This window comes from Solanum stenotomum, chromosome 11, assembly GCF_019186545.1.
Source record: "Solanum stenotomum isolate F172 chromosome 11, ASM1918654v1, whole genome shotgun sequence".
NCBI lineage: Eukaryota > Viridiplantae > Streptophyta > Magnoliopsida > Solanales > Solanaceae > Solanum > Solanum stenotomum.
Window position 1 is genome coordinate 6,340,269 of NC_064292.1, and position 12,133 is coordinate 6,352,401.

Below are 12,133 nucleotides of genomic sequence, written 5' to 3' on the forward strand. Positions count from 1 at the left end.
TTATTCATCAGTTTATAAATATTTCTAATATTGTGTAATATTATTCGTTTTAGACAAAATCCCACCTAATTTTCTCCCTATATACATTTACATGGTATTAATCTTCTAGTTTTCCTATATAAAAATGAGTACATGAATTCATATCATATATCATTTTTAATATCATTATTCACAATTGTAGAATTTAGCTTCCCTATTTTTACTCTCTTTTTCCTAACAAATTTTACACAATGGAATTATCTAAAATTGAACCATTTCTAGAAGGCGAGACTATTCTCATTACTGGAGCCACCGGATTCCTTGCAAAGCGTACTCTCTTTCTCTCTCTCTCTATATATATATGTCACCGATTTTGTATTAGTCCACTTTTAAAGAGAATGATATATTTATACATTTGGAAATTATTTAACTTTTTATTTGTGTTGAGTTTCCACATGAACGTGAATATGGATTACTTACCTTCTTATATATACGTTGATTGAAAATCTTCATCTCATAACTAATTTTTGGGATTAAGTTAAATATGAAATTCATTTTCTTATCATAGTATCATATCACATCAATTTCAATTTTAATATCTGATATCAAACCTCATTTTATATTTTCTATGCTTCAATGTCCAATTCTAAGTGTGTGTCCAGGGAGGGTTCGCGGAATTGAGTTCCTTTCTAGGTTGGAATATGGATTATTTGTCTTCTAATACATAGTTTGTCGACAATTCTTTTTTCAACTAACTTTTGGAGTTAAGTACTTGAGTTAGACCCTTTTCTGGGGGTGGGGGTGCTCATTTTTTCTCTAATGAAATAGACACGTAAATCTCATGGTATTTTAAGATCATAAATTTCTTAAATAATTATTTATTTTTCAATTTCATATATATTATTGTATTTGTTTTTTTTGTAATATAGTTGTGGTGGAGAAGATACTTAGAGTTCAACCGAATGTGAAAAGACTATTTCTTCTGCTAAGAGCTTCAGACATCAAATCAGCCAGAAAGCGCTTCAATGATGAGGTATTAGACATGATGTTCTTATTACTAATAAAGATTCATTTGCACGCACCTCAATAATTTTATTGATTTTATCAATATGTTATAAATTATCGATAGTATTTTATAAAGTAATATTTTCTCTGATAGATATAGTATTTCATTATTATTTTATTTAAATTTTATAAAACAAATTGTTGACTTGTAAGTTTGCATTCACAGATTTTGCAGGCTGAATTATTTAATGTTCTAAGAGAAAAAATAGGTGCAAATAACTTAAATTATCTGGTAGAAGAGAAGGTATTTCCAATTGCTGGTGATATTTCAATTGAGGATTTTGGGATTGAAAACTCAGAGATGAAAGATGAGATGTTAAAAGAAATTGATATTATCATACACTCAGCTGCAACTACTAGATTTGATGAGAGGTATATATTCATATGATCATATTTAATTGGCAGAATATATCGATAATCTCTTATGGACGATGTCTGTAAATTTCATTTAGATATTTAAATTAGATTGTGTTTCAATTAAGTACCTGAACACATAAATTGGAACACTTTCCGTTTAAATTTTGAAGAAAAAATTGTGTATTCTCAATCATCTGTTACGTAGTTAAGTTACCTGCATAAATTATATATACCTCCTTTAGTTACACACATTAGCTTCAATTATAACATACATGATATTTTACAGGTTATTAAGGCTAATGCGTATAATTAGATAAGGAAGTTACATATTTGAAATGGTTAACTTATCTACATAATGGACAATTGAGAACATACGCAAATACTTTTGTGCAATTTTAGTTGGAAGATTTTAATCTGAATATCTTATCATGTGCTCAAATGCTTAATCAGAAAAAAACATAGATCGAATTTCTAAATGAAATTAACTGAGAAATTTAAGAGATTATCGATATATTCCTTAATTTTAATGCAAGAAATTTTGATTTATTTCCCTATGTTTAGTTTCACTAGTATCATTTTTTCTTCTTCTTGTAGATATGATATTGCAATGAATATCAATGTGCTTGGTGCCTCCAATGTCCTCAAGTTTGCTAAAAGATGTGCAAATGTGAAAATTCTTGTTCATGTATCCACTGGTCAGTTTTTTATATGATACACATTTTGGAAGTGAATTAAGAATTTTTATTTAATGAGTTAAAGATTTTGTATGTTTGGAAAATAACTTGAATTGTTGTTCATATCATATTGCATACTCTAATTTAATATAATTATCATCAACAAAATCATTAATAAGATTAACCACTAAACTCTTTTCACCACATTTTTAAGTTTGCCTAAAAAACTTCACCCTTCTTCTTCACCACATTAATTTTAAGTTTGCCTAAAAAACTTCACCCTTCTTCTTCACCACATTTTTAATTAGGAATATATCTGTTCTGAATTCAAAGTTACAAATAAATTGAGTTTATAGTCAAATATTAAAATAGTAGTCAAAAACACAATTGAAGTACCATTTTTTTGAGTTTTATATATGAACTATAGATTTTTCATTTTCTATCTGAACTATCAGTACCAACTATTATAAAACACACCTCGAAGCTAACTAGACCAAGTGTTTGAATAAAATCACTAAAAGTCGCATGAAAACTTAATTTGCCCATAAAATTTAATCCAATGACAACTGGCTCATTAATGTTGAAGTGTGTTTTGATGAATTGTTGGTGATAGTTCAAGTTGAAAACGCAAACATCAGATAATTCAGGTAGAAAATTCGCAAAGAGTGATACCTCAAGAATATTTTTGACTATTAGCTCAATATTTTACTGTAAACTCAATTAGGTTCTGCTATGCACATGGTCCGAGAGAAAGGGCTCGACCACAAGCGTCTTTCATTAATTATTTATATTAATTTTAGTAATCTTCATTGCTAGCATAATTAATTTTGAGAAAACCAAATATGTCATATTTTATGTATAACTTAATTTATTTGTGTATTTATATCCTTTTTTATGCTAAACTTCTTGAAGAGAATTGTCATGTTAGTTACATTTCATTGTTTGTCTCATAGCTTATGTTTGTGGGGAAAGGGAAGGAGATATAGTAGAGAAATCATTCAATTTTGGTGACTCCAACATAGATATTGATGTGGAGAGGAAAGTGATAGAGGACAAACTTAAGGAACTTGAAGCTCAAAGCTTGACATCAAAGGAAGTGACAATGGCCATGAGAGACCTAGGCCATCAAAGGTTAGTTTTTGAGATATGTTTCCTCTTTGTTCCATTTTATGTATGAAAATGATCAATGTGTTTGGTATGAAGGAAAATGTTTTTTTTTTTATAAAAAAAAACAAGTACATTTCTTACTTTTTTTGTGTGTGTTTAGTATGTAAGTGATTTTTTTTTTAATCATAAAGACACGGGCAGATCCAGGTTGAATGAAGGACTATCAAGCAACAATGTTTCATTGAAAACTTTTACTAAATATATATATTAATAATATTTCTATAAAAATAGATTTCCTTTTAAACTCGATGCCCAGTCAAACAAGTTCATACTTGACAATTATTTTTATTACATTAACATGAGTATTAATCATTTAGGGCAATTTTACATGGATGGCCAAACACATATTCCTTCACAAAAGCAATGGGAGAGATGATGTTAGGACACTTGAAAGAGAATCTACAACTTGTTATAGTACGTCCAACTATTATCACTAGCACTTATAAAGAGCCATTTCCGGGATGGATTGAAGGAGTGAAGTAAGTTTGTAAAATTGATGCTTCTTCTATGTCAATTTATGTTACACAGTTTGAATTTTGACCGTCAAATCTGTTTACGCTTTACCGTCAAACTTAAACTATTTGACTCTAAAAATTATTCGAACTCTGTCACATAAATCGTGACATAAAAAATACTTTTTTAGCTAGTAAATTTGCGTCTTTTCCCTACTATCAGTAATTCGATAAACTATATTTGAACTTATATAAAGAAAAATTATATATTCATGTCTCTTATATTTGTATATATTATAACTTTGCAATTGCAGAACATTGGATACCTTTATTTTAGTATATGGTAAAGGTATATCAAATGTCTTCCTTGCTGACCCAAACACAAAACCAGACCTGGTATGTGCTTTCTATACTTGTTCAATTTATTTATTTATTTAAAAAAAATATATGAGGTGTTTGATTGGAGCAACGGTAAAGTTGTTTTCGTCTGATTTATGTGTCAAGGGTTCAAGCCGCGGAAGCAGTCACTGATGCCCTCATAAATTTGTAATTTTCTTTTAATATACATATTTTTAACCTTTTGTCATTAATTACAGATTCCAGGTGACATGGTGGTGAACTCTATCCTTGCAGTAATTGTAGCACATGGAAATAATAAATCATATCAAAATCACTTCATTTATCACATTAGTTCATCTAAAATAAATCCCTTGAAATCTGGTGATGCCAAACTTTTCATGTTTCATTATTTCACCAAAAATCCTTGGATTGGCAAAAATGGAAACAAAATCAAAGTGAAGGAGATTACATTTTTAAGCAGCATGGATAGCTTTCAGGCACACATTTCAAGATATTATTGGCCCTTGTTAAAGGTGCGTATCGTTCTAATTTTATTAGATGTGTCCCTAAAGAGATTCCTTATTTAAGGTTTCTTTTCAATATAATGTTTTTAATTCTCTTTTTTTAACCATATGATAACAAAAATTTACTCATTCAACTAATCTAGAATTCCATATTCGTGCCACATAGATGATAAGACCCATATAAGGTGAAGAGTTATTTTTATCAAGAATTTCTATATATATTCATAAAGTTTGGTTGTGCGAAGAACCCATTAACAAAAGATCTTATTGATTGTGTGAAGAACCCATTAACAAAAAACCTTTCTTTGATCCCCCTTCTCGGGCAAGGAAGAGAACGAAAATGGACCGCAGATGGTAGTCGTGGTTGATTTTGATTCGAGAATCAAAGTACATTAGAAAGCTACATATAAGGTGTATAGAAATATTAATCTTAATGGTGTGAAGCCTTTTTGGAAAAAATTGTGTTAGCTTGAAAAATTAGAGGAATATATTACACCATGTTAAGGTTACATTTTGGGGATGTTTTAGCCCAATAATTGGTATCAGAGTTAATGATCTGATAAAACAAGTATGAAATTGGTAGAGTGGTAGCTAGCATGGGTCCGGGGCCTGACATTACGTTTTTGCCCGTCTCCAAGCCAATTTACTTTCTAGGTGGCTTAGAGACACATATACTTGAAAAGAACCCTATGAACTATAATTTGGTGGCTCTAATCATTCAGATGAACGTGAGTGACATACATTTAATCTCAGGATAAGTCCATGAGGTCATATATCGTATAAAATTTAGTTGAGTGAAAGATTGTGTGATGCCCCAACTTAAAGATTAGAAGTCCCGCATCGGAAAAACATAGGAGAGATGTTGGGTACTTAAGTAAGCAGACCTTACCAACTAGTGACACTTTTTAAAGTCGTGTGGGGCTAGGCCCAAAGTGGACAATATCACTTGCGGGCTAGGCCGTTACAAATGGTATCAGAGTCACTCATGTGCCACCCTTGTCGATGTGGGCCAGAGTTCGACTGAGTTTAGACAAATTCCGGTAAGGCGAGGCAAACCTCAGTGCTGAGTATAGGCAAATCCCATACGATGAGGCAAACCTCAACGAGGACGTTGAGTCCATAGAGGGGGTATATGTGACTCCCCAGCTTAAGATTAGAAGTCCACATCAGCAAAACACGGGAGAGATGTTGGGTATTTAAATAAACATGTTTTATCAACTAGTGACGTGTTTTAAAGTCATGTGGGCGTAGATCCAAAGGGGACAATATCACTAGTGGGTTGGGCAGTTACAAGTTGTTGATCAGACGAATAAAGTTCCATGGTGATAGCCAAAAAACAAAATAGTATAAATGTAACATATGGTTGCAGAATTCTCCTAATGATGTGAGACCTTTTGGAGAAAGTCATAGGGACTTGGTTCTAAGCGAATAATATCACACCATGCTAAGGTTTTTTAGGTTGATCTAGCCCAAAAGACCTCTGATTAGGAATAGCGAAATCTCATTCATCTTACCACATTCCTCGACATGAAGTTCTTAATACAATTCTCAATTGTTGGGTTTTGGGTACTTATATTAATCAACCAAACAGGAAGTTATATACTTTTGAGTTTATACTTTATAGTTAGTAGTAATTAATCTAGAATTTTCTCTTAAGTGTTAAGTAAACATGACCCTTATGGTTATTAACCTTGAATGTGTTCCTAAAAAGTACTGCTTAATTTAATACTAATAAAGTTACACTTTCACATTAACACTATTTTTTTTTGGTAATTATAACACTAATAACTTGTTCTTTCATATGTTTTAGGTACTACAATTGGCAAATGTATTGACATGGTATTATCTTATTGATGGAACCTACACAAATTTGAAAAGGAAGATTGATATGGACATACGTCTATCTAAACTCTACAAACCTTACTTGATTTTTCATGGAAGGTATGTGCACGATATGATTTCTAAGAGTTAAGTTATACGTATCGTTAGATTACACTTTAGGTCATTCAAAAGATATATACATGATAAGTAGCCTCCTTAAAGTGTAGGATTTGAAATCTTAAAAATAAGACATATTATCTGCTATAACAAATAAAAGATGATTGATGATTAAAAAATATTTATACTGTCGGTGCATATAATTACTTAAGTACTTATATCCAGCGTTGCTGTTATATATACTTTACCCTATCAGATGATCCAAAAGATATCTACATGTAAGCTTTTTTAATATAACATGTGTGAGTTGTAATCTTGAAAATAAGACAACCAGAATATCTACTACAACAGGTAAATTAGATGACTTGATAGTGTAAAAGTTATTTAGACTGACGATATATATAACATAGATTCTAAGCATTATTTGGTTATCAACTTATCATATATTATTTCTTATAATTTTTATACTTTATTCAGATTTGATGATTCTAACACTGAAAGGTTAAGACTGACAATGAAAGAATGCAAGATGGATGATGTGCTCAAATTTGATCCAAGTTGCATCAATTGGGAGGATTACTTCATGAATATTCACATCCCTGGTGTTGTTAAGCGATTAGCCTAACAATCATATTTTAAGTTGTTGAAGACATAATAACGTAAATTAAACTATTCTTTTTATAACATGATTTGAACTAGCTAGTTTGGGATCATGAAATAATTACGCGCTTTAATATAAGTTTCATATATTAGTTATTCGATTTGTAATAAAGTAATTTCAACTTCACTACAATATTCCTCAATTGCTTGCACTACAAATTGAGGATTTTACGCCCTCTTAGAAATCATAAATAGTTCAAACTGATCAACAGATTTTTATTGTTTAGATACAAAAATTGTCTGCCGCTAATTCGGGAAAAAGTATCAAAAAGAAAAAAAAAATGATCGAATTGATTCTAAGTTGGTAAATTGACATATGAAATCTTTCAAACAGTCTACTACCAATATTTAATATAAAATTTCAAAAATGATAGGTTCACAATAACGACATACCTAATATAACAAATAGTGTAATTTATCCTTATCGTTGTCTATCAAATAGTGCATATTTAACATTTTTGTTAATACAACTATATTTAGTGGGAAAATATTAATAATAAAAACTTGTTTATACAACTATATTAGTAATTTCAAAAAATACCACATGGCTCTAAAATATTTTATAACCCGTGTTTCTTTCTTTCAGACCCTACTCAACTAAAAAAAAAAACTCAATTCCTCTTTTAGTCAAACAAGCGTCCTAAGTCTAAGCCATTCAAATTGGGTTTGGAGAGGTAAAATAAACACTACGAGGTATGAATATTTTAAAGTCACATTTTTGAAATTTTAAAAAAAATCAGTTTTAAGAATATTTTATTTTTTATTTTAGTAAATATAAATCTAGTAACAAAAAAAAATATATATGCATAATTTGTTAGACAATAAAGATTGATATGCAAACCAAATTCCTATTGAATTGAAATATTTTATATTTTTTTAACGAAGGATATATTTATTCTAATGATGACACTGATGAGTTTAATTAACTAAAACAATTCGAGGGCCAAAGTGTAACAACTAAAACTTTATAACAACTCTATAACGAAGGGCAAATATGATCCTTTTCTAAGAGTACATCGTAAATATGACTCTTTTTCATTTTATAATCGATCGCTAATGAATAGTTAAAATACATATTTTAATTAATTAAATGTTAAATATTAAATATGTAAAATCATATATCACAAAAAAATATATAACATGTGAAACTAATAATTAATAATTGTTAATATAATCATATTTATTTAAATTTATTACATAACAATCCCTTCATATATATAATTAATATATAAAACAAACGACTGGTCAATGCAAAATCAAAAGAAATCAAAATTAATCTTTTTTTTCTTTTGTAACTGAAATGTAATCAAATCTGTTATTATTATTTTTGGATTTATACATTAAATGACGTTAGTATATTAATTAGAAGCATGTCACTCACAAAAAACACTTTTCCTGCTGAGTCTTTTGAGGTTTGAATCAGTTCATTTATTTTATGTATTTATATAAAACAATTTTTTGTTACTGTTGAGAGAATGATTAATTTTATTGGTTTATTAAGTTGATGATGACTAAAATTGGCATTTTTTTTTTTTGTGTTGTGGTTTTTTTTTCTCATTCATATCATGCAATCAGGAGTGGATCTACAATTTATTTACGAATTTTATTAAATTCAGTAATTTATTTTCAATAGTTATGATTAAAAATTAATTTAATATATACAAATAATTTATTCAGAATTTGGTAAATTAGATAATTTTTCTAAAATCTGAATTTTATATACTCAAAATTTTAACTTCGTCCCTAAACTTTATTTTATTTTTTTAACCTCCCTTTGACTTGAGTTTTTTTTTTCCAGCTTGCAAATGGCATTGAGCATTTTGAAGGAAATCCAATTGTCACTTCTTAATCAAATGTTGCAAAAGGTAGAATCTAACTAGTCTCAATTTCTATACATACTCCCTCTGTTTTAATTTATTTATTTTTTATTTGACTTAGAGTTTAAGAAAATTACTAAATAGTATCTTTTTTTAAAAATCTTCTGGTCTTAAACTGAAGATATGTTGGTACAATGATCTTAAACGTTGCCAAAAAATGAAAGAGACATTCTTTTTAAAACAAATTAAAAAAAATAAGATAAACAAATTGAAACAGAGAAATAGTAAATTTTTTATTTGTTCGACTTAAAATACTTAATTGTCTTTATGCAGGGTTTGATCAATAATGAATTTGAACATTTGATGATTTCAAAGAGGGAGATCCTCAATCTGTAGTTCAAACAATTGAAGAATATTGTGCTGAGGTTGAAGCTATATTATCACAAATGAAAAATGACATGTAATAACTCTCTAAACTAGAAAAAAACATATATATATTTATTTTATTTATAAATATACATCATTTTTATTAATTCTATAATAATTTTATGGACTCTATAATTAATTTATCTCATGCAAATTATTTCTTATATGTTGATCATTTGCAGTGATACTCCTGAAGTTGACTTTTCTCATTTGATGGCATCAGGTGAACTTGTCAAAGACAAAAGTATAAGGTAATTTTTTATTTTATTTTTTAAAGAATAGGGTGATTAATTTACTGTAAAACTATATATATAATTAATTAATCACTTGATCTTTGTAATATAATTTTTCAAAACTTTTGTTATTTAGCTTTATCCTCTTACATTAAACTTTGGATTATTTACCAATCAATGTGCAAAATCAATTTATTTTTATTTCTTGGAATCCCTTAATTATAAGTAATTGGTAAAATTCTAACTAGTGTGTAGTTATGGTCTATATAGTTTAAAACTTCATTTCTTATAGTCTAGTCTATTCTAATCTGAAGTAGTTACTATGTATAGGCGTATAACAACAGTTTTCTTTAGTACACATGTAAATAACTTTGTAACCCTAATGTGTTATTTCTTAATTTTCATTGGCTTTTGTCTTCGCTATCTCTCATGACTTAGAATAGAGCCACGTAGTTATTAATATCTCATATATACTTTTGTCATTTCACCTCATGTGAGAGTGTTGTAATTCAAGGAATCAAACAACAATCTTTGGTTATGATTTTCTCAAACTCATTATTAAATATTTTGAATTATTACATGTGTTAACATATAATTCCTTTCATGTACTTTTCATATATGTAAATCTTATTTTCAAGAAAAAATTAAAGGTTTATAACGACCTGAAGTCCACACAAACAAAAAAATTAGATACTTTGAACCTCATACTCCAAAACCCTTTCATTCAATTGAGAAACATTTAGTTCTACATTAATTTATGTATTTCTTATTAGGTAATTAATTTTATTTAACATTCTCAATGTGAAATTGAAAGTATTAATATTATTAATTATATGTTGATGGTGTAGGATTGGTTCTGTACTAGTGAGTTCCACATGCATGCTTCTCATTCGTGTTTGTGATGAAAGAAACAAAAAGAAGTAAGTAACAATTAATTTAATTATCCGATTCACTTCTCGTTTCAAGTAAAATGCATGTTCAACTACGTCAGGTTCATATAAACATATATAATCTCAGGTTTTCCCTAATCTTGGAGTTGTTAAAGAATGATTTTTCAACTACACAAAGCCAAATGGAAGCTTATGCTAGGGTATGTACTCAGCCTAAACACAAAGTAATTAATCACAACTTAATTAATTAATTAATTAGTGATGTTTTTGAATTTATTCAATCTTATTAAAAGATGTTAATTGCACTTGCAGATGGAGAGAAGGATTATCATAGTGCAAATTGATGAAGCTGGAAGCTCAAGTTTTTAATTAGAAGGGAAATATTTTAAACTATGTTATAATTGAATTTTTAAACTATGTTTATTTACCTTTTCTATGATAAGTAAAAAAAAACTATTTCACCTTGAAGTTTAATTTTTATTTCACCATGGTTGATAGAAATTAGTTGCTTTATTATTCATCCCACATGCAACCAATTATCAAACCTCTCTAAAACATCGCTTGTCTAAATATTTTTTTTTACTGCTATAGTAAAATATTGTTATAAAAAACATATAATATAACAACACTAATGTGAAGATTTGGTGCTTCTAGAACTACATATAAACTAAACAATAAATTGATTGCGAGAAACAAATAGTTATATCATATGTTTCTATAACAATATTTTGCTATAGCCTTTTGTTCTTTTTCAAAAGGTTTGATCAAAACATATAAACTAAGTATGTCTATTTTTAGTAATTTTCGTCTATTACAAGTGAAACCTACTAAAATGAAATAATTATCTTATTTTTAGTTTGATGACCAAAACATCTCCTCTGATAAATATAATGAAATGTCACAGATTATGGTGAGGTTATACGTACTGTTTCTCCCAACTCCTTATGGAGGGTCTCGTAAAGTTTTTTCAAAAAAAGCGACCAAAAGTCATTTCACCAAATATTCATGAGCTAACACACACGAAAAATTGAAAATATCGCCTAATTCCTATAAAAATGACTCCTAAATGCCCAAAAAAGTCGTGGAATAGGGTGAGGCTATACATACCGTTCCCCTATCTCCTTATGCAGGATCTTATAAGAAGATTTAAAAAAAAAAAAATCGAATCAGAAGTCATTTCACCAAATATTTAGGACTAACACACATGAAAAATTGAAAAAAAATCACCTAGTTCCTATAAATGGCTCCTAAATGCCCAAAAATGCCGTTGATCATGGTGAGGCTATACGTTCTACTCCCTCAACTCCTTACAAATAGTCTCATAAAGTTTTTCCAAAAAAATCATCTGAAATCCATTTCCCAAATATTCATGGAGAAACATACATGAAAAATTGAAAAAAACTCTTAATTAATTACTATAAAATGCCCAAAAATTGCAGCAGATCATGATGAGTCTATACATACTGCTCTCCAAACTTCTTATGGAGGTTCTTGTAAAAAAATTTCAAAAAAATCGTCTTAAAGTCATTTCACCAAATTGTAATGACTTGAAAGGTCATTTTGGAAATTTTCAAAAAATTACCATTTTACTCCTCTCGATAGTTGCCTCGAG

The 12,133-nt window shown here is 28.7% G+C and overlaps 1 protein-coding gene across 1 annotated transcript; it reads left to right on the forward strand.

Annotated features, from left to right (window-relative positions):
* The first annotated feature begins 230 nt into the window (after positions 1–230).
* On the forward strand, positions 231–7,132 carry LOC125844100 (fatty acyl-CoA reductase 1-like). The gene is made up of 10 exons (XM_049523346.1): positions 231–309; positions 909–1,012; positions 1,211–1,416; positions 1,996–2,096; positions 3,029–3,206; positions 3,560–3,721; positions 4,009–4,090; positions 4,291–4,566; positions 6,368–6,498; positions 6,973–7,132. Exons 1-10 carry the CDS (start codon positions 231–233, stop codon positions 7,118–7,120), a joined length of 1,467 nt encoding a protein of 488 aa, XP_049379303.1. The 3' UTR covers positions 7,121–7,132.
* The last annotated feature ends 5,001 nt before the right edge of the window (positions 7,133–12,133 follow it).